The 24,620-nt window shown below is 37.5% G+C and overlaps 1 protein-coding gene across 1 annotated transcript in view; it reads right to left on the bottom strand.

Moving 5' to 3' along the window:
- The window catches only part of LOC108717058 (serine/arginine repetitive matrix protein 4), a 74,940-nt gene extending 61,350 nt beyond the window's left edge, over nt 1–13,590 (bottom strand). Inside the window, exon 1 of the mRNA XM_018263803.2 lies at nt 12,766–13,590. Coding sequence (XP_018119292.2) covers nt 12,766–12,896 — 131 coding nt within the window. The 5' untranslated portion in view covers nt 12,897–13,590. The remainder of the gene's footprint in view (nt 1–12,765) is intronic.
- Between the last annotated feature and the right edge of the window lie 11,030 nt (nt 13,591–24,620).

Below are 24,620 nucleotides of genomic sequence, written 5' to 3'. Positions count from 1 at the left end.
GCTGACTGTGCAGATTGTGTAATCGGATAATTCAAAGTTTCTTTGTAGCACAGACATTGCGCTGTCATTTCTATCTAAAGAGACCAAGACCAAAAGTGAGAGAATGGACACAACTACACAATGGACTGTCCAGATGTTTAATTAATATTAATATATAACAGCCAAAAGTGTGCACCCCATTAAATAAGGTTACATGCCTGGTTGAAGGAGTCTGTAGATTATATAACATCATATTACACCGCACTCACAGGTCTTTGGTGATGAATAAAGAAATATAAGTTTATTGAACCGACGTTTCGGGTCTCAACAGAGACCTTTATCAAGGTTGATCACCAAAGACCTGTGAGTGCGGTGTAATATGAAGGTACTTTACTATATTGTATATTAACCATGAAATTAAAAACAAATACATATATAGATGATATGTTACAGCTGTGTTCAGTGGCATGACACAGCAAATTCCATTTAGGGCCCCAAAATATTGATAAGTTGGCCTGTGCTGCTGAAATATATTCCCTGGCTGTTTTTGTACTTCATATAGTTACAGTACACATATTTAAACAATGCTCCAGTATTGACATTGATATGTAAGGAATGATGGATGTGCATGGCTGAGAAGAAACACAGTCTGTCAGGCGCCTACTGTGTTTATATATGTACAAAAGGCTGAATGAAGAAGTGCTGACGTATTTATTATTCATTTTGTTGCAAAACTGACAAAAATAATAAAACCGTCCATAATAGTTGATACCTTCATGCCTAGCAGATGGTTTATGCTCATTGTTCTTGAATCGTACGAGCCATATGGAGTAAGGTGAGCAGGTCTGAAAGGCCATATGTCACTTGTGTAATTCTATTACTGAGTTACCTAGTGGGTAGGCATTAAGACAAAATAACCACAGGCTTCATAATGTTGTCCAATCAGAAATACAATGAGTCATTCATGTGCAGGCCTTCAGGAAAATGCCTTTTCCAGCTGGTTTCAGTCCTGACTATGTACAGTAGCTAATGCACTGACAGACCTATACATGGAATACATTGTGATAATCCAAAGACTTAATGAGCTAATCAAGCATATGTAATTATTCATAGCGGAAGAATATGATAAACTGAACTATCAAAAGTTATCAAAATGAGTAAATACATACATTTACACGTCAAATACCAGCTATTCAGCATAGTAACTATTTTCCCTGTCTTCATTCTGAGTCCAGTAAACATATATTTGTCCCTCCAGCATGCTATGCTGGGGAGAGCTTTGAACAGCACCCATTCCTATCCATGTTTCTCTTCTGCCCATCTTAATGAAGGGAAGGGCAGTTTCAGCAACATTGAATAAATGATGTCAGGCCACAAACATAAAATAATCGCTGAACTGGAGGATGAGGTTTAAAAAAAAAAATCATGCTTTGTTTTTTTGTACACTGGCAGTATCCATATCACAACCTCACTCTCTGATCTAACTCAATACCCAAGATGGATTATCTTTTAAAGTAATGTCATAGCTCTTGGTCCAGACAGTCTGGTGGCGCTACAGAAGTTACTAGTCTATCTGGCAATGTGAAGGCAAATAAGTTATAAATATTACATACTCAGTAATGTCTGTTGTTTTGACTTTTGCAGCAAAGCATTGTAAAACTATTAAATTATGCAACAGCCGCTAAAATGGTAGAGAGAAGCATGCAAGGCTGATCATATTCCTGCCGTACTTGCTAATGCTGCATAGGCAATGTGTGGCTTTAGCAGGAGACATACGTAGGGAGAGGCTTTTAGTAGTGTAGCAAACAGCAATTGTCCCAACGCTTTTCCTGAAATGGAACAACAGGAACAATAAGAGCCCACAGCTTGTAGCAAAAGACTGCAGTCCAGATGGTCTTGCCTTGGGGAATACACACAGGGGAATCTGCTTGTCTCTCTCTGTCTTTGAGACTGTTTGTCGGTGTGAGCCGTGCTATTAGTCAGCGCATATTTCTCCAACTGGGGGCTGGCAACATCTTTTTTAGTTAAAAGGAAAATGATCTCTTAATTTGCAGAAACATTAGTATTCAGAAGGAAACATCTTCAGCATATCTAAGACCAACATGTTTCACAACTCTGTACAGAGAGTAAAGCAAAAGGCACAGCAAATAGAAAAGAGAGATGAGAGCTCGGGATTGTTACTGTAGGGATCTACACACAGGTCCCTGGGGTTTAATGGGAATCATAGATAGGAAGGCTGTCAAGAGAACTGGGTTACAGATTGATAAAAATAACTGGAGGACCTAGGACCCAGTCCTACTGTATATGATTGGGAGCAGCCATATCTTTCCTTTAGTGACATAGTAGCCGTTATTGCCTACATAAACACCAAATGAAGATATCATGAGCAATACCTTCTGAAAAGCTGCATCTCTTGCAAACATAGGGGTGTCAAGAAAAGCTATATTAACCTTTAAAATAAACCAGTACACTGTTCATTTAACCCCCCCCCTCTCTTTCACTCTGAAACTGCAGTGCTGCTTTTCAACAGGTTTATTCTAAAGTTTCTAGTTGAATGTGAATCGTTCTAAGACATATCCTACTGTAACAAAGAACTGTAGTTTCTTGATGTCATTGCCTGACATCTATTTCCAGGGTATAATTGAAGAACAATGCTTAAAATAAGTGTGTTTGATTGGATTCTTGCCATCATATGCCCAAACTGTATGCATAATTTATGTATTTGATTGGATGACCCTAATTTATTTAAATATTTTGTAGCTGTTTTTCTTATGCTATGGCAAACAACAGGGTTGAGCTGAAGACATTTCTTTAACTTTCATTTCTTTTCTGTGGATAGTTATATGTCAACTTGCAGTTTTAATTTTTTTTTATTTAATTTATTTGGCTGTTACATCAGGAAAATAAGTGGTTTGTCGCAAACTAAGGTGAATGTACTATTTCTATAGCTTGGAATTGGACAATTCTTGGGTTAGCTCAGCTTTTGCTCAGGTCCACTTTGACTTAGAAAACGATTACAGATGTATGACAGCATAATCTCAACATCCACCCTGCTATTGTTTTAGAAATACCCAAACCTACATATAAGCAACATACACTGACTGGCCTGCAGGCTGCCCCCATCTACTACAATGGTTCCTTCTAAAACATAGACAATAAATTGAGAACCTCAAATTTAAGGGGAAAGGGGCTACATTTATTTATATGCCACTGATAAGCTCATGCTATATTGAATCCCTTTTACTTTTATAAGATTATGGGGCAGATTTACATAGGGTCGAATATCGAGGGTTAATTAACCCTCGATATTCGTCTGTCGAATATTCGACTTCGAATATCGAAGTCGAAGGATTTAGCACTATTCGTTCGATCGAACGAAAGATCCATTGATCGAACGATTTTTCTTCAACCAAAAGAACATTAGAAAGCCTTTGTACTTCTTTGTACTGTATTGTACTTCGGTAGGTTTTAGGTGGCGAACTAGGGGGTCGAAGTTTTTTTAAAAGAGACAGTTCTTCAACTATCGAATGGTCGAATAGTCGAACGATTTTTAGTTCGAATCGTTCGATTCAAAGTTGTAGTCGAAGGTCGAAGTAGCCAATTCGATGGTCGAAGTAGCCAAAAAAACATTGGAAATTCAAAGTTTTTTTTATTCTATTCCTTCACTCGAGCTAAGTAAATGGGCCCCTAAGTTTCTCTTATAAGTTTACTACTATACGTTTCTCTTATAAGTTCTCTATAAGAGATTAACAAAATGACTTTATTTAACAGGGGCTAAGAAAAGGCACACTGGCATACAAGCTGTGAATGCAGGTGAACACCTTGCAAAGTTTTATTACCGGAAGCGCAACGTTTCGGGGAAAGCCCCTTTGCTTGACAAAGGGGCTTGCCCCGAAACGTTGCACTTCCGGTGTGCCAGTGTGCCTTTTCTTAGTATCAGATTTGAGGTTGCCGGTTACCTCTATCACTGTGCACCAAGGGAATTTGGAATTATCTACACAGACAGGTGTGCGTGAGCAATTACTAATTTATTTAACAGGGGACCTACAGGAGTACAGGTATGGGATCTCTTATCTGGAAACCTGATATCTAGAAAGCTCTGATTAAGGAGAAGGCCATCGCCCATGACTCAATTTTAAGCACATAAATCTACTTTTTTAAAAATGACTTTGTTTTCTCTGTAATAATAAAACAGTACCTTGTAAGGGACCTGTTATCCAGAATTCTCAGGACCTGGGTTTTTCTAGATAATGGATCTTTCTGTAATTTGGATCTTCATACCTTAAGTCTACTAGAAAATTATGTAAATATTAAATAATTCCAATAGGCTGGTTTGCTTTTAATTGATTAATTATATCTTAGTTTGGATCAAGTACAAGGTATTGTTTTATTATTACAGAGAACAAGGAAATCATTTTTAAGAATTTGAATTCTTTGGATAAAATGGAGTCTATGGGAGACAGCCTTTACATAATTTGGCGCTTTCTGGATAACGGGTTTCCAGATAACGAATCCCATACCTGTACTTGATGGTAACTAAGCTGCTTAAATTCATATTGGTGGCAGGTCCTAAGTGTTATGGATAATATATCCAATACCTGTACAAACCAATAGTCTAAAATACAGATATATTACATAACTTACAGACTGCTGATTGTAATTATGCCAAGGAAAAGCCATTGAAAAGTCACCGCATTGTCACTTTATTTGCTGCATCTGTTGGTAGGTATTTGGGCACTGGTGTACTTAGACATACCCTGATTACCCTGAGTCTAAAAGTCCCAGTTTAGTCCCAGAAGATTCCAGAGTTTAATATTTTGGGGAGAACAACAATAGCTTGCAAGGAAGTGTCTTCTGCTTCTGATGTTTCTTAGAACTACATTTGATTTAATTTTGCAAAATGTTATGTTTAATTTTACTCCCCTTCAGAAGTTCCCCTTGAGATGTTATTCTATGCAAGGGTCAAAGTAATGTACTTTTTGTCACATTTTGAATACATTTTATGCCATAAGCCTGAGGGATCCAGAATTCAATGGAAGACAACAGTAGCATTGCAGCACATCATTAAATTACAGAACTCATATATTTACTCATTGTTATTTGTTGACTATGTTTCTGTCTATGGTGCCATAGAAATGCCCCCCTTCAGCATGTTGCCTGTCTTCATTATCCCTTGCCTTTTTTTAATATATATATTACTGCTTTCCCATGTCTTTGCACATTATCTGTTTATTTATAGCATCCGCCTGTGTATTTCATTTCTCTCCCTCTTCCTCCTAATTTCAGTCTTTCAGCAGCAAGCTGATCCTGCTTTATCTTCCTTTTACATCTTTATCTTACATTACCTCACCCACACACTTATTCTACCTGTCAGTCTGTTTCTTTTTGTTTTTATATATTTTGACTCTGTTCTGTGATGGAAAGATGGCGTATATGGTTTATTGTGTGGTTTAACTCATACCTAGGTTGAATAATGCTCTCTTGATTTTGTTAGGATCATATCAGTTATTATCAGACGTTTGTGGTTACCTATCCTCCTCCTGTCACATGCTGAGCATTATTGTAAGGTGCAACAAAGCAACCTTTGACAGTATACTTTTCCTGCAAAGTTATTTATCCAAGACAGAATGAAAGGGGTTAAATGATCATATCTGGTTAGTTACCATGACTAAATATAGCCTATACATTAATCTGCATTACTTCCTTGATATAACCATAGTAAGGCAATGTACACTCATACCTACACCATACTAGCATTTAACATGTGGGATGTGAAGTTCAAGTCCCGCAAACTCTTTACACTCATAGCCAGATGAATTCTGACCTAGGATACGTTTATAACTGATTTATGCCATTAAAATCTCTGCATGGTATATCTTATTTTAGTTATTGGTAGCAACAAATCATGAATGTAAAAATAAGAGTGGTTTAAAATAAATCATTTGTGGGTGTTTGTACAGAATGGAAATTTAGCAGGTCTTTTCAGGACATTTGGGGGGTTATTTACTAAACTCCAGTCTGGCTTTTTTGGGTAAAACACAAAATTTTTCAGATTAATTAATGCCCAATTTAGCAAAAAGACAGAATCTGAGAATCCACCAGCTCAGACCTGCCGAGGTTGTGTATAAGTCAGTGGCAGAGGTCCCTATCCTATTTGGAAGTTCCTGGGGTCTGCGTTGGAGTTAGCCAGAAAAGTCGACTGAACTCTGAAATTAATTTACAATTCAAGCCCCCCCCCTGGTTTTTTTTTCTTTTTGAGTTTTTACCCAAACCGATTGAATTGATCTTTTCTAATAATAAATAAGGTATGAGAGTTTGGTTATGGTTTTTTTATTTAAACAATAAGATAAATTTGGATTTTAGTAAATAACCCTATTAATGTAATGTGATATTTGTGCTATTTCTGGCTATCCCATGAATCTTATATTTAAATGAAATCCGCGCAACCTTTATTTAGTGTAATCCATTTATGCTTAGGTCCAACCATTTGACCAGATTGTTAAAGGACTTGTTTTAAAGAGTCAGTAAAGATCAGATCTGGCCTTCCAAAATAAATTAAAGTCAAGCAGGATTGGACAGCTAATATCAACTGATTCTATTCTTGAAAAAATTGTGTGTGCATGTAAGTGTACTCGTAAAACTAAAATGTGTTCACTGAGCACTAATTAAAAAATGCATCATATAGTAAATATAGAAATAGTTCTCTGAATTTGCTTCAGTTCTATCTTCTATATCAAGCACCAACTTGTTTCATTGGGTAGTAAAACTGAAAAGACAAATGCACATTAAACTAGGGACATCACTCACATGTGAGCTGTAAAATCATATTTAACTAATTATCGCACAATCATTAATAGCAGGAAACTGTTACAGAAGTTAAATGAATGGTTTATGTGGGCAGTATTGCTGGATGCGGCGGCTGCTGTGCCAGGTCTGTCTTATGGTACAGTTTAAAAAAAATGTGAGGACATTATCATTGGCTTCTTTTTCTCTGCATAGAGATCCTGTCGCTTGTGGCTTTTTCTGTGGAAACGCTGACATTTCTGTCTCTTTTGCAATTGATGGTAAGAACTTCCAATCTCTTTAGTACCTGTTAATGAGAGCAGTTTTCTTTTCTTCAGCAGCTGAAGTAAAGTCCCACTGATATCTGTCAATTTGTCACCTTATGGCTGAGAGCTTGCTATCTTTCTTGTAACTGTTAGTAGCTGTGATCTTTCGGTTCTTCTGGCGGTTGATTGCAACTGAAATCTATCTTGCATGCTGTTAGTTTATTTAAGCTTATAGTAAATGTGTCCATTGTTTCATGATAGTCCAGTACAATCATTGGAATTCTTAATATAGGCACAGTTATATTTGCATTGAGTCCCATGATTACTACTAGTCGGTGAAACCCCACACAGCTAGTCTGGCTACCATTCAGTCATCTGTCTCAGGGAACTATCGATTTGTTGATTGAGATACTGTGAAAATTCTCTTTGCCTACGGTTGGTACATCAAGCACTGAAACTAGAAGACTATGAAATTAATTATTCCTACATAGAAACTATGCATTGTAAAAGTGGGCATGACAGTAGAACAAGCGCATTTTATAGCAGTGCACATGGAAAGGAATATAATTTCTTGTTTATTCACTTTGAATAGGCTGTTTAGATATCTATTTGTTCAGGCCACAAGCCACAGACTTGGATTAATGCGTATGTAGACACACAAAGACTGGCTTAAGACCCCAAATGTGCCCATAGGGGTATTAACTCAAGGGAACTCTCATGATAAACTCAAATTAATATAGATCAAGTTCCTTAGGAGTCAATTTAGCAAATGTAAGGATCCACTCTGACCACTGTATTCTGGGCACATTATATTCTCCCTGGATTCTCCAATGCATGCCTTACATTTAGAGGGTTATTTATCAAAGGTCGAGTTTGTGAGGACCTCGAATGAATTCACAACTCGAATGTTTTGTAACTTATGAAAAAACTTGAATCGGTGAATTCGGGGTGAAAAACTTGAATACCTGGATTAATCGTGTTTCCGCCGGAAAAAAACTTTGAATTGCTTAAATCAATAGAGTTTTCGAGCAAAAAAAAAAGCCGAACATCATGAAGGCTACAATCATCTTCAGAGGTTCAAGGGACCTCTGCCATTGACTTCCACATGACTGACCTCAACAGGTTTTAGCTGTAGTATTCTCAGATTCAATCTATTTCCAGCTTCGGGGTATAATACATCTCAAAAAAATGTGAGTTTTTTTTACCCAGAAAATTCAAGTTTTGACTGAAAAATACCATAGGAAACTCAAATTTTTCAGGTAAAATACAACTCTACCTTTTATAATTAACCCTTAGTCTATTCTTCATGGAATCCAGATCTATCTGGAGCAGGATTATAGAGAGGGGACATTTATTTATTTTTTATAAATTTGCTGTGAAGATTTTCTGTTCTCCCAGAGCCCACCGAGTGCACATTCTAGAGAATTCAATTACTGCATTTTCTCAAATGTTAATTCTAGTGTTAACAGCATTTGTGTTTTATAGAATGCAACCAGGAGATATGAGGATTTAATTCACAGCTTATAGACCTCCTGCCTGTATGTCTGCCTGTATTTCTCCTAGTCAGTATAAGTCACGGGGCTATAACACCGATAGATTAAGCATGGTAAAATTAATAAAACAGGATACACTGAGGCTCAAAAAGATTTCCTGCTAAGCTTAATGTATCTCTAGAATCCTGTAGAACCTTCAGAAAACAGCAGGAACTTTTTAAAATATGTTTTATGTTGTATTTATTTATACAGTAAGGTAGGCTAGCTGGCAGTGGTGAATAAGAGAGATGTCTTTGGCTTGGCTGAGAGAAGGCATCTAGAATGTCCTCTAGACACCGTGGACACCCCTTCATTTATGTTGTATTCAGCTTGTCATTTGGGTGTCAGCCAGCTACAAGGTCTTCAGTGCTATCTGATCAGCAGTGTGATCACATAAAAGAATGTGCAGGACTTACTGGAAGTGAAGTATATAATTACATTTTCCAATGTTAAGGGGAAAAAAAAGGTCATGAAAAAAATCAATGCACAGTCACAGCTCTTGGGTACCAAATGTGCAGCACAGAGCAGTGATCTGTAATTGCCCATCTATGTTTGTAAGACTGGAAGTGTTTGTCCTTTCCACCTCACTCAGCAGGTACAATGTATACTGGCTATTTGCTGCCACGCTTTTCACTCCACTCAAATTACCCATACAATTAGATGTGCCCGCTGCCAAATTATGCTTTACATTACTTCATGCTAAAGACAGGAAGGGGTTATTGTGTTTGCAATGGGGAGGCAAATATTCCAAGAACAAGGAATAAAATATATATTTTGCTAACACGTGTATTAGGAATTGAGACATAAGGAATATGCAGTATTCCAAGGTTAATATGTAATAACTATACAGGTATGGGACCTGTTACCTGTGGTTTTCTGGATAACGGATTTTACAGTAATTTGGGTCTTCGTACCTTTAGTCTATCAGAATATCATGTAAACATGAACTGCACCCAATAGCCTGGTTTTGCTTCCAATTAACGATTAATAACGCATATTTTTGTTAGAATCAAGTACAAGACACTGTTTTATTATTAAAGAGAAAAAAGAAATCATTTTTAAAAATTTGGATTATTTGGGTAAAATGTAGTCTATGGGAGCCTTTCCATAATTCTGAGCTTTCTGGATAACGGGTTTCGGGATAACAGATACCATACCTGTATAGCAATAAACATCAAAACTGAAATATATAAAAGTTTTAGGCTAGGGCTTACTACCTTTGTATATGCCATAGAATTCCTTTCCTTTATAAACGTGACATTAAAATTGTGACAGTGGTGGCGCAAAACAAACCTAAATTCAACAGAAATCCAGTTTCCAGGCAGGGATAGAGGAGTAGGCATATCAGTGGCAGAGTTTCCTATGCACAGTCACAAGGCTAATTTCAAGGGCACTGGGAATTCTTCTGCTATACCATTGCTTGCAAATGTTGTGACTTGTCATTTTCCTCTGTGTTTTAGCCCTTATTTATTTTAGCATAATAGTTCACTGTGACATATGCAAATGATTTCAAACCAACTGCACTTTGTGTTAGCTACTTCATATGTAGAACTAAGACAGATAGGAACTTGCTAAGAAACGAGCTTAGATGCAAAAGCTGTGCAGAACAACTCTTTCCACAAAGCAGGTAAAATAAACCAACTCTAGATATATACATACAGTAGCTAGCTCTTATACTATAAGCTTCCTTAGCACTTACCAGCCCCTTAAAGATTCAAGTCCCTTGGCACTTTCTACTGCCATCAATACACAGGTCACATCATTTTCTGTCTTCTGTCATGCTCATTTCACTTGGTACTTATTACTTCTTATAATAATTTGGTCCCCAGCACTTACAACACTCTATAAATCAGAAATCTCCTAGATTATTGTATATAAAGTGTTTAATGTACTTAATGTATATGAAACAACTAATGGCTAAATAAGTGGCATTCCCTTGAATTTCTTAATATGTAGAATTGCCAGTGCTCTAGGTGACCTCTCATGATGAACTTGACTCTCCCATATTCAGGTTTTCGGGCACTGATTTGTTATTCTCACTTCATTCACTTGTGAGTTCACCCTAATAATCAGCTCTCCTGTCACTGACTTTTTCTTATGCATGGTCCTTGGCACTGACACTCTTCCCAAATATGCAGGCTCTACTGACACTGATGACCCTATGATCCACTATCAACCAAGTTCAAAAGCTTTAATAGTTAGTCATTTCTATTCCAGCTTCTGACTGGCTGATCTTTAGCACTAACCACCCTAACATTCACAGTCTCTAATATACCAACCCCACGTGGCCCTGTTAGACCTCCTAATGACAATTACCCTCTTGGAACTAACTGGCTGTTCTCTAAAACTGACTAAAGTGTTCCATAGACAAAGACTTCCCTAAAGTGCAGTCACAACCTGCTTCTGTACTACGCAGATTTCCCAGCACCAACTAATATCTATGGCTTAATGTCTATGACTTCTACATTACATAAAAATGCAACCAATCTGTATACACGTGATAACACATTTCACTTATTCCAATGGCTTAAACATGCACCAAAATAGGAGTTTCAGTCGGAGAGCATATGGCATGTGAAATCTCTTACTTCATTTTACTGCAAACGCAAAAGAATAGTAATGACTGTTGAGCAATGAAATAGACTACCCTTCCCTTTAAATAATTAATTTCTTTCCAACGTGCTAACTCACTGGAAGACTCTGTGTACAGAAGCGTGATTACTTGGGAATCAAGGTCTTCATAAGGAGACAAAAAGGACTGTCAGGCAGGACAAAGGGAAGCGGGAGTATGAATGCAGAAGGTGTGGTTAAACAATGTAAAGAGCCATGGTCTGTAAAACATACAGCTGATTTCATTCCCTCTTGATTAAATCCACTCGGATTTTATACATTTTCTTTTTTTTACTCGTAATTAACATCCCTTTAGTCATAACCTTAACAAAGTGTTCCTATGACAAGATAAATATATTATTCCAGACAGAACAGGGCCAACTCTGAAGATACTGCTCTCTCAGTCTCTCTTTATAGATATATATATATATATATCTCAAAATAAAATAATCATTTGTTGTTAGATACACACTGTATAGTTAACTGTGACGTTTCCCTTTGAGAATTTGAGACCCCAAAAACATAACAAAATGTGCACTTTCTGTATACGCGTTAGCTTTCCTAGCACATAGATACACTTATTAAAACACATAAGAACCTGTCTCTCAGTTCATCACTTTTCATTGCAATGTATACTAAACCAAAGTCACACGAGTATAAGGAAGGGGCAGATGGAAAACTACTGATTATTGGTTGAATATGTATAATATCCGGGCTGGACATTTCTAAAAACCACACTACATTGAAAAAAGGAGTACTAAAAATCTGTATGGGTTTTGCACAGGATCTTCACAATGTTATATAATTTTTCTTATGTGACTCCAGTTATTTGATATGAAATCTACACTGGATTTTGTAGACATTATTGGATGCTTCCAGGTCTCTTGTAGTATAAGCCTCTGGGGAGATCTGTGTGATGGACTGAAGTCAGTTACTAATCCTAAGATACACTGGGATAAGGCTAGCTGCGTAGAAGACATGAGTATCTTTCTGCACCTGTAACATAGAGATCAGATGTACAGAATCCAGAAAGCAATGTATAGGAGGGACTGTATGTTTCCTATACATGTAGTTTGTTTTCAGACACACTTGCATTGTACACACTAATAAAGTCAGATATTTACATCAGTACCCAGAGCAGCAGTCTACACACAGGATGGATTTGCTTTGTGATAAGCAATCAGTAGGACAAAGAGGCAGGAACACACCGCGATCAGGAACAGATGCAGCTGTACAAATCAGCTGGGCTGTGTTTTATCGCAGTTGTTTTTTTTTTATTATTATTATTTCTATTCAGTGCTGGAAATCACATAAGACAAAACTTGATATACAGGTTTGGAAGATATAAAAATTGCAAATTAACAGTCTATGACAGTAGCAATAAATACCATCTAGACCATAGCCTTAATATATATGAAGAATATGCAGTTCTAACATTTTTAACATATGGGTCTGAGCATATACCCACATAATTTGGCTTTTAAGGGATGCTGGGAGTTGTAGTTGAGCTGGACTGCTTATTAACATTACAGAAGTATATCCAGGTTACAAGACACTTGCATATTCATAAACGTATCATATTGATGGTTTCCTACCTTGTAAGCGGCTTCCGAGCTGTAATACTGGCAAAAATAACGCTCTCTCTTCTTGGAGTGGCGACAGCTTTAAAAGTCCCTTTCCAAAACTTCTCAAAGAGCTGCTTTTCCCCTTGTTGGATGCTGGCCATAGTCAGGGGGGAGAGATGTGCAGCTGCTCCTTTCTCAAGCCACAGCTTGGTGCAAATACTTCAGCCGCTGTCCAAATGCTGAAGCTGGCAATGCGCTTAGCTGGGCAGCCTGAGGATTGTGCAGGGGAGGAGGATTGCTATTATGTTGTACCTCCTCCCCTTGCTTAGACAGCAGGGCCAGCTTGTGTCTGTGAGCTGTGTTAAATGAGTTTGTACGGGAGGACCCAGAGCCTCAGTTCATCAGAGCTTCCAATTGCAAAAGCTGCTGTAAGGATGAGGGGAAAAATATAAAAGCAGGATGGCTTAGGCTCTTCAATCCATCCCCCCACCCTTGGATTGGGTGGCAAACATTTAGACACAAAGTGATGGGAGGGCACTCAGTGTGCATGCAAGTGTGGAAAAGTCTAGGCTCTTGTTTTGTCTCCTTTGCACCGTGACATTGGAACAGAGGCTGGTGTCTTTTATGCACTTCTCCCTTCCTTAAATACTGTCCCCTCCTCCATCCCTTTCTTTTGTGTCACTTAAAAAAAGGGAAAGAGCTTGCTTCCCAGGCATGGCCCATCTGCATAACAAAGGCCCACAGGCCAAGCGTGTGCCTGACATAATAGTCTAGGTTCAGTACCCGCTGACCCACAATGAATGTCAGTGCTGGAAGGAGCTCTTCTATTCAACCGCTCTGCTTCCATCCCCCACAAGCAGACTGCTCAGTCTTTTAGCAGCATCCGCAATTCTGCATTCTCATATCATATTAAACATTTAACCCAGGCTGATATATAAGACAAAAGTGTTTCTTTTTCTCATATCTACCCTCTGCGGAGCTCTTTGAATTTTATTAGTTCATCAGTCTGTCAGGAGTAGTTTCATATGTAACACTTTGCCTTGTCCCGGGCTATTCTTAACCCCCAACAGTTCATTGAATCTTTGTGCAAGCTTCTGCATACCTGGAGCTAAGAATTTTTTTTATCAAAGCCCTGTGTTGTGTCAGCACTGTATATGACTTCTGCCTAATGACCAGGCCAATATTGTATTCATTTTATCTGCCAAACTGTGCTAAGCGGAAGTCTTTTAATACAAATACAAATTAAGTACAGTTAATCCCACAGTTGGGGGCTTAAGCTTTAACCTTTTTTTCTGAAATAATATACATACAGAATGAATAGTTATAGCAGCTTCAAAGAGCATATCTCTTATTCTCACCTGTACGCGCACAAATGCAAGTGCACACATAAACAAGTATAAACAAGTAACTTGATTTTCTATAAGACCAATATGAGTATAACAAACAGTACACTGCTGCATGGACGCATTAATGGATGCCATTAAATAAACTAAGAGAAATAATAATGATTTATCTGTTCACGTACTGAGTTTCTTTTAGGGTTCTTTTATGTTTATGATAGCTCTATCTACCCCCTTGTAGGAGCTCTTCACTGAATACACATTTGTATTATACTAATATTATCCATAAAAATGACTATTATATTTGTATCTATTGCGCTGTAACTGTAAATTCAATCCTTTATCAAGACTTTCATACAGTTCTAGATATAGCTAAATGAATCATGCCAGACTTTTTAACATGCCCATTCACACTCTTTAGCTGACATGTCATTTCACTGATTCCAGAATCAATTCCAGAGTCCATTTTTTATTCATTGCTTATTGTATTTCTGTCCCATTATATTATAATGTCATCCAATCATATTCTTTAAATGTACTTTTATTCCTGCTATCTCTTTTTATCTCAACCTATCCTTAATGCCATATTTCTCTCCATTTGTACACTTTTACCCCCCCCCTCCTTCTCCAGGACCTCACCTTTTCCTTTGGTATGATAGATCACTTGTGTTTGCCTTATCTACTCCTGAAACAGAAAAAATACACATTACTAAGGCTATCCTCTTAGTCGCACAACCTGTGCTCTACAGTAACTTTACTTATTTCTGTCTGACTTTCTCTCAACACAACACAAGGCACACACAGGCATATGGGCAGATTTACTAAAGGGCGATTGGCGCCAGCAACCACTTCGCACCATTTCGCCAGGCATAAATTCGTTACCACTATGACAATTCACTAAAATGCGAAGTTGCGTCCTGGGTGCTGAACGCTGGCGACTTTTCACTAGCAATAGTTCTTCAGCATTTCATAGCGAAGATTCGCAAGTGTTCAATTATGCCTAGCAAAAAGTTGGTAGTGATCTAATGCTTGGATCAATATGAATAGGGCAGGTACATACACAAGTTTATTAGAGATGTTGGTGCAAATGCTGGAAGTGGCCACTTTTTATTACAAATGTCCAAGGAACCTTAATAAAGACAAAACAGATCATATAATGCCCTAGACACGAGCCCACTGTAAAATGAATGTTCCATGGCCCTCAAATGTCTGGTGAAAAATGTTAACCCAAAAAGTTTGTTTGGACTTTTGCAGACAATCCCGCATAAAAAAAGGAAAAGCCGCCAGCGTTTTTTCAGCTTTAATGCGTTTTCGGCAGACAGGATATGATGTAAGTGATGTAAGATTGAGGAAGAGCTAGCTTCATTTTAGCAGTCTGCCTGATCTGAGGTGGTGAAGTCAACTCTGTTGAAAGAGGTAACGTTCAGTAAAATCCACACTTTAGTGAATTTGCGGAGCAACAACCATTAGCCTGAGCGATAGAGTGCGAACGAATGCTAGGGACGGTCTCCTTCACTAGTGAATTGTCATCTGCACCTGTTAGTTAATTGGCGATGTCCCTGCGGATGTGATTTCTTGCGAAAAGTCGCTTGCGTTAGCCACTTTACCCTTTAGTAAATCTGCCCCATAGTGCCTGCATTCAGTACTATGGATATTGCACTTTGGGCTTTGTATGTTTTCTTTACACACCTTCCATTGACACAAATTTTATATTGTGAACCCAAAATGCATTTCTAACAGTAGAGCCCATTTGTGTACTGTGGTGCTTACTATTGAGTAATGGCTTCATGAGCCTGATAATAAAGCACTGCTATACTCTACTCATCCTCGGCTACCAAAACATAACAAATTGGCGACAAGATGTCTTTTCTACCTCTGCAGCAGCCTGCACCTTTTCTCCCAAACCCTGGTGAGCCTACCATACCTTTTGCTGCTTGGATCCATATGTTTGAAAATTAGATTATTGCTGCTGACCAAGGGGAGATTTCTGCTGCTAGAAGCGTGCTTTACTTATTCACTGCCTGGGAGCAGAGGGGCAGTGTTCAGTTGAATCACTTCCGGATTCAGCGCGAACAGCGACGCAAGGAGAAGGAATGCCGGCTACCTGATCTCTAATGGACTGAACATCAAAACCACTTAAATGTTGGGAATGAGAAGTGATTGTTTTAAAGAACTAAGTAAGATGTCTATACCATGTATGCCCCCTCCTATGCAATGCTTCCTGATTGAATGTGTAGCCTCTTTAAAAGGAGAGCTTTGGGAGATGACCAGAATGTTTATGTGTCAGGGTCAGAAAATGTTTGTTTAGTATTAAATAAACTTAATTAAATAGACTTGTTGGGTCTCATGGGCATGGACACAAAAAAAAAACCGTGGTGCAAAAAGACCAAGTTCCCATTTCTAATGTTGGGATTAAGAAAATATTGATTTGGGAATGGTTGTTTGTGTAGCCTCAGGCTAAAGTACTGCATATCATTATACATTGAAATATTTACCATAGAGAAATGCAAACGTTTTTTTTTTCCAAAATAGTTAGCATGCCGTTACATACTAATTTAATGGTACCCTTTGGGTTACATTTAATTAAGAAATTATAAATTCACATATGCTATATTATCAGCTGCTTTTAATATGCATATCACAATGACTATGCATGAATTGACATTTCATACCTCTTTAGATCTGAATAACCAACTAGGGATCCATAATGCGGGAGATTTGGCAGAGTAAAATACCTGGTGGATATATATTTCCCCAGAAATGTCTGCTGCCCGGGGTGCCATACAGTCAGCAAATTTTGATCCTATAATCCACCACAAATTAAGATTCACAATCCTTTCAATTAATATGCAAAGTCAGGCACAGTATGTCTCTGGCAGCACAGGAAATTCCAAATAAATAAATTAAAATCACAAACACATATGGCAAGTGTTAATCCAGGAACTCTATTTCTGAGCATGTGAAGGATGTGCAGCATCTTGACTCTTTAAATCAACCTCTGATTGGCTCCTGATTTGCATTTTGTTCCCTCTGCATTTGCAAGTAATCATTGACTCTATGAGATTGATTTTCCTGATCGCTGTATAACCCAGGAAAATGTAAGAAAATATCACCATCTTTTTTTCAAAGAAGAATAGGCTGCACTCACCCTGCACAGAAATAAAGACTAGATACCCTAGGGACCAGTCTATTGATTGTATTATCTCCCCAAGGCAAAAGGGAGCTGTGTACTGTTTATTAGGTCTGCACCCCACAGGAATAGAGCTAGCCTCTAGGTCTGTAAACATGGGCATTTGGCATTTAAATGGTGTATTTTATTGTATAATTAATAACAGGATGTACACATAGACCAGATGTAGTGGAATTGAAATTTGGTGCCTTGTGAAGAAACCTAAAAGTGGACCTGTCACCCAGACATAAAAATCTGTATAATAAAAGTCCTTTTCAAATTAAACATGAAATCCAAACTCTTTTTTTTTATTAAAGTGTTCATAGCTGTTGTAAACTTATTTAAAAATTTGAGCTGTCAATCAAATATTGCCTGCCCCTCCTCTATGCCTTAGAGGTGGGGCAAGCAACCACTTTCCATTCAGCACTTCCTAGGTGTCACTGCTCTCTCCACATTCCCCCGTTCTCTTAACCATTTAATTGTGTAACCAGTGAATGGGGATGGACATCAGGTCCCCCATTCTGGTGCACAAACAAGATTGTGAGATGATGCAAGGCTTGAATTAATAACAGTGTCCTCAAAATTGCTCCTGCCTGCTTGCTATAATTATGAATTCCCAGACTGATGGAAACAAGATTCAAATAATTTATACAGTGTAATTAAAGTTCATTTTGCTTGACTAATGTGATAAAATAGGATTTGGAATAATTGTTTTGGGTGACGGGTCCCCTTTAAAGTAGTATGAAAGCTAAAATCACCTATGGGTGCCAAGTCGTTAAAACACCCCCAGTGATTCTAGTCTCTTACTGCCTGCATTTTTTTTAAAGAAAAGAGACTTTTTGCTGAGGGCCACGTTAAAAATGTTTCTAGGCTCTCATATATCCTCTGGGCAAGCCCATGCACAGCACAGATATTTTTCCAATTTCTATACTTCACAAACGCCTAAGTAGAAAAAGGGCAGGGAATACCTGAGCAATATAAAAAAATATGGTCACACTCAGCTGAAATACCCCAGGACTAGGTAGCAAGTAAGAAGAGGAACACTGCCCTGAGCCAGAAATAAACCACTTGAATTACTGTACCCAACAACCTGACAACCCCTCTTATATAAACCTTACAATTTCTTGTTGTACATAAAAACTGATTGGTGCGCACTATCTTAGTTAAACTCAAGAATTACTTGCACAATATTTAAAAGGCGGTGTTCACACAATAGCATTACATCCATTCATATATGTACAGTTGTATGCGTTGGAATTGTATTTTGGTCTATGTATTATATAGTGTGTTTTAGAAATGATACAAGAGTGTAACACAAGATTTACTGGTTTAACATTTCATCTAAATACTACACTCATGTTTCAGAAATTCCTTTCCCAGGTTAGAACTACTCTGAATATTGACAGGAAATGCTGCTCCATATTTCAATCTATCGAAGCACAAGGACAACTTTGAATAGGATTGTACAGTAGAAAACACAATTTATTGCTATTTGACTCCGCAATCAGTGATTTTCTTCTTAATTCTCTGGACTAAGTTTTTATTTATCACATAGACTACAAAGGAGAATTTATGTACCAATTTTTTTTATAAAATCAGATTTTTTAATAATCATGACTTTTTCTGAATTTATAAAACCATGAGGATGGAAAAGTCAGAAACTGAAACTTTGGCATCTCAGACCTGTCGAGGTTTCGTATAAGTCAATGGGAGAATCCCAATGATTTTTTTGATGTGCGCTGGGTTCAGTGCAATACCCCGAAGTTTTCAGAGTTTTCAGGCAAAAAGCAAAAGAAATGGGAGTTTTCGGGTGAAAAATCATGAAAATCTGCAGATAATTCCAAATAAAATAATGAAAATCAGATTTTTTTCCCGCAAAGCTTATTTTATCGGGGAAATTTAATAATAAATAAGCGTAAAAACCCAAGCAGATTTGATCTGAGTTTGTAGCAGAAAATATTGAGATCAATTCGGACTTTGGAAAATAACCCCCTTAGGGTTTGGGTTCCAAGAAAAGGAAGAAAAAAAGTTGCTGTGTATACATTGCTACAAATCACTTCATAACTGACTACAAGTACCATATTTAGTGTTCGGGTAATATTCTGAGACCATTTGCAATAGGTTTTTAAGTTTTTTGTGGCCTTTGAGTTATTTAACTTTTATGTAGCAGCTCTCCAGTTTGTAGTTTTAGCAGTCTAGTTGCTATTGCCCGAATTACCCTAGCAACCAGACATTAATTTGAATGAGAGTCTAGAATATGAATAAGAGATTGCCTGAATAGACAGATTAGTCATAAAAAGTAGCAATAACAATAGATTTGCAGTCTTACATACAAGTATTTGTTTTTTTAGATGGGGTCAGTGACCCCCATTTGAAAGCTGGAAGGAAAGCAAATGATTCAAATAATATAAAAAGAAGAAATTTGAAAAGTTGCTTAAAATTAGGCATTCTACAACGTAGTAAATGTTAACTTAAAGGTGAACCACCGCTTTATTATTAGGCCTTTTTCAGTACACCTTTCTACCTGCTTAGTTGGATGGTTTCTTCCAAAGATGGCTGCTAGCAGGTGGAAGTCTGTGCCCTCCTCCCAGGGTTGATAGCTTGCTGTGTCCTCTTCTTATCACCACCCTCGTTATCAATTGAATCCATAGTTGGCAGCATTGTGCAGTGTTATCACCACTGAGCCGGTGAAGAAAGAAAGGAAGAATAGAATCAACCTTTTACTGACTACAGAAGTTCAATTATCCAGGGGGGCAGGAATAAAACAGATTATCATTCTTAGGAAGATGTTTTTTATATCTACAAATGAAATAATAACACAGTGGTGGCTCTGACATTTCAGCCCGTACCACACCTCCTTGTCTTATTATGGGTTACAAATTAAGAAAGTTTCACTAATTTCCATTTAAAGAAAGTGATACGCTGTACTGCAACTGAAACATTTCTGACACTTCCTAATTATTTTAGAAAAGGATAATTTTCTCAAGTGATTCAAGGCTGGCAGTTTTCTCTTCTCTTCATAGTTACTTGCACAGCCAATCCTTCTCTTTAATCAGGCAAATGTCATAGGCAATGCTTATTTCAGAGTGTAAGTATGAATAGCCTTAATACACAAAAAGCAAAAATTTCTGTGGCTCTGAGCGCTGCCACCATGTTAAAAGTAACAGGAACATTTCAAATTAACTCACGGTTCTGGCACAGAATTTTTAAAGGAGAAGGAAAGCTTCTAAAGCAGCTTATTGCCAATATATTAGCCACAATAGTGCAAGCTATAACACTATATTTATTCTGTAGAATGCTTTATCATGACCGAGTAAAAAGCTCTAGAAGCTATCTCTTTTGCTTAGGATAGCAGATGCCATATTAGTTTGGTGTGACATCACTTCCTGAGTCTCTCCCTGCTCACCCATAGCTCTGGGTTCAGATTACAGCAGGGAGGGGAGGGGGAGACGGTGAGAGGAGCAAACTGAGCATGCTCAAGCCCTAGCCCTGGAGGTTTAAGCTGAAAACAGGAAGTCTGATACAGAAACCCATGTGTACACAATAGAAGGAAATAAATGCAGTGTTTCTTTTGACAGAGGAATAAGGGTAGCATTACTTTGAGGGTTTACTGGTATATTTATATAGATCTTTCTGATAAAGCTTACTTAGTTTTAGCCTTTCAGTTTAAGTCCGCTTTTAGTAATTTTTACCACCAGCCACATACTCTGTTACTGTGAACTAGTTTAGTATTCATGGATTCCATCACCTTTTTAAGTGTTAAAACACATTATTTCATACAAGGTGCTGCAAAATTAATAAGAGAATATTTGTAAATTTTTGAATTGCAGCCAATAACCATTGTGTTGCAGCTGTAACTATTGCATATTTATGAAGCAGAGAACAGCGAAGAGGATACATAAGTGTAATACTTATCTTACATTTATAGAGATTTTAGCCTATTTTCAGAATTAAAACAGACACTTAGGGGCAGATTTATACAGGGTCGAATATCGAGTGTTAATTAACCCTCGATATTCGACTGCCGAATGTAAATCCTTCGACTTCGAATATCGAAGTCGAAGGATTTACCGCAAATAGTTAGATCGAGCGATCGAACGAAAAAACGCTCGATCGAACGATTAAATCCTTCGAATCGTTCGATTCGAAGTATTTTAATCCATCGATTGAACAATTTTTCTTCGACCAAAGAAAGCTTGCAAAGCCTATGGGGACCTTCCCCATAGGCTAACATTGAGGTTCGGTAGGTTTTAGGTGGCGAAGTAGGGGGTCAAGGTTTTTTTAAAGAGACAGTACTTCGACTATCGAATGGTCGAATAGTCGAACAATTTTTAATTCGAATTGTTCTATTCGAAGTCGAAGTCATAGTCGAAGGTCGAAGTAGCAAATTCGATGGTTGAAGTAGCCAAAAAAATCAATCGAAATTCGAAGTTTTTTTTATTCTATTCCTTCACTCGAACTAAGTAAATGGGCCCCTTATAGTGATACATTTTCAAGAAATTGTTAGATATTTAATAGAGTTTAAATATAAAAAAAACAGACGTGTGAGTCAATACAAAGGAGGTCATAGGTGGCCGAGTAAAATCATGGGTTAGGTAAATATTCCATAGTATCCAATCAAACGTGTGCATTCATTATTCTTAGTGAGCTATTTTAGGAGAATCTAACTGCTGGCTGGTTATTATTGTTTGCTGGACAAAGACATATGTTGGCTATGCTACTGCATACTCTTCAAATACACTAAAGTTACTAACGGGCAGGTGACACTTCCACTGCAATAGGTGCCGCATGATAATACATTTGAAAGCACTTTATTCTGCAGCTAGACCCCTACTTTTTCCTCACTTATTAGACCACAGGAGTGTAAGGCAGCAACAAGAAATTCCACTTTTGTCTGTCTTTGCCCACATTTGTGACTGTGTCCCATGTTTGTTGCAAGTTCTTAAAGGGATACTGGTCATGGAAAAAAAGTTTTTTTCAAAATGCATCAGTTAATAGTGCTGCTCCAGCAGGATTCTGCAGAAAAAGTGTTGTTTTTTCCTGCACATGACAGAGATCGTAGGACTCATCTGCAAAGTCGAGTATTGTAAGGATACCTGATACTTTTGGGTACATCATAAATTAACCATAACCTGGTTGATTAGGAGATTAAAAAGTACTGCAGAAAGGTCTAGTTGCAGTGCTAGACCCAAACGCCAACAACTAAATGACCCTGCCTGGTGGAACTTACTCCAGTAAATAGAAAGCTGCATTTGGCAGCGTCCAAGCAGCAAGAGGCCCCAAGATATAGTTGTTAATATTATACTAAGTCTCATCAGAATAGACTTCTGCCAATCAAGTCTGTTTGCAACTTTTGAGCCATACATGTACTGACCAGTATGGCTGAATACAGAATTTACCTAGAGGCAAGCTACTGTGACTAAAGCTAGTATCAGAAATTCTTCTTGCAGCTGCTACTTGTGAGACCCTTTCCCTCATGGGTAGAACTGAACACATTTCCTGTCATTTCTTTCAGACTCTCTGTATATATATATATATATATATATATATATATATATATATATATATATATATATATATACAGTATATATATATATATATATATATATATATATATATATATATATATATATATATATAGCATGTATGAGGAGGATTCTTAAAGTATTGATATTGAAAATAATGTGTAAATATTAATAATTAAAAAATATATAATTTCAACAAAATAAAATAACACATTTTGTATATAATATGCAGACAGTAACATGTACATCTTAATATATACGTAATTATATTGTAATAGAGTCATTGAAGGGCAAGCTGCCACTCTGTACTGCCAGATGACTTCATGTTGAGGTTAATTAAATCATGTCTCTTAATAGTTATAGATCATTCACATCTAAAATCGCTTTGAGGTTGCTGTCAGTGTTAACCGACTCTAGCAATCCCATTTAATGCTGTTTGAATAATAGTTAAAAGAATAATTTAGGAAGGCAAGTGCAGTGTTCAAAGTATTTCTAATTTAAATAGTTTTTTACCCATGATGCAGCATATGTCCATAAATCCAGCAAAATCCCATCAGCACTTGGAGTTGTGTCCTCTGCAATTACTCTTGTGTTTTGATGCCAATCGGTTGCAAAACAAGCATTTTCCGAGTGGGGGACGTGTCACTTCTGGAGCATGCGTTCAAAATGTAATTTGCATCAAATTCACTAGGTGCAAATCTGGTGTGCCTGTTGATGGAACCTGCTGTGAGAACCCAGGAGCTACTGACAAAATCCATGGTGGAACCCCCAGTGTTCCCCATGGTCAATAGGCGCAACTGCAGACCATTTATCATCTGAGGCATAATGGACACATTGGCAAGTGTTTGGATGCAAGTGAATTGCACCAGAATCCGCTCTCCGTTGTGTCCACTTCAGAGCACCTGCATTTGTGAATTTGGAAATGACTTAAATCTTTAATCAAGCTGCCTTTTCTGTAAAAAAAAAAAAAAGAATAACAGAGGAGTGGAGAGCATTTTGTTGATTTTCTGTTGGTCTTAGCCAGTTTGTGCTCTTTATCACTTAGGGGCAGATTCACTAAGGGTCGAATTTCGAAGTTAAAAATACTTCGAAATTCGACCCTCGAATTGAAATCCTTCGACTTCGAATATCGAAGTCGAAGGATTTAGCGCTAATCCTGCGATCGATCAATCGAAGGATTTTTCGTTCGATCGAACGATTTTAATCCAACGATCGAAGGAAAATCCTTCGATCAAAAAAAGGTTAGCAAGCCTATGGGGACCTTCCCCATAGGCTAACATTGACTTCGGTAGGTTTTATCTGCCGAAGTAGGGGGTCGAAGTTTTTTTTAAAGGGAAAGTACTTCGACTATCGAATGGTCGAATAGTCAAACGATTTTTACTTCGAATCGTTCGATTTCGTTCGAATTCGAACGAATTTAACCAATTCGATGGTCGAAGTACCCAAAAAATACTTCGAAATTCGAATTTTTTTCATTCGAATCCTTCACTCGAAGTTAGTGAATCTGCCCCTTACAGTTCTGAATCATGATACAATGAGCAGTATAAAGTGCAGGGGGCAAAACGATGTCCCCCTTTCTGTATGTTTTGATCATTTCCTTTGTGTGGATGGTTGCATGTTGGAAATTTTGAGAGGCAGAAAGTTTTGCTATGTGAACACAGCAGTGACTGCTACTGGACAGGTTAGGGTACTGGTATCAATCAATGATGAAAGGAGATGCAGGGGTGTTGTTTGTACAGGTATTAATCAAATTACTAGCACTTGGGCTTTGATTTTTAAAATAGACATATACCGTTGAAGCCTATTTATTAACATTCTCATTTTAGTGGTTTTAGAGATTTTTGAAACCCA

This window comes from Xenopus laevis, chromosome 1L, assembly GCF_017654675.1.
Source record: "Xenopus laevis strain J_2021 chromosome 1L, Xenopus_laevis_v10.1, whole genome shotgun sequence".
Lineage (NCBI taxonomy): Eukaryota > Metazoa > Chordata > Amphibia > Anura > Pipidae > Xenopus > Xenopus laevis.
This window is presented reverse-complemented; position numbering and strand designations above follow the sequence as displayed.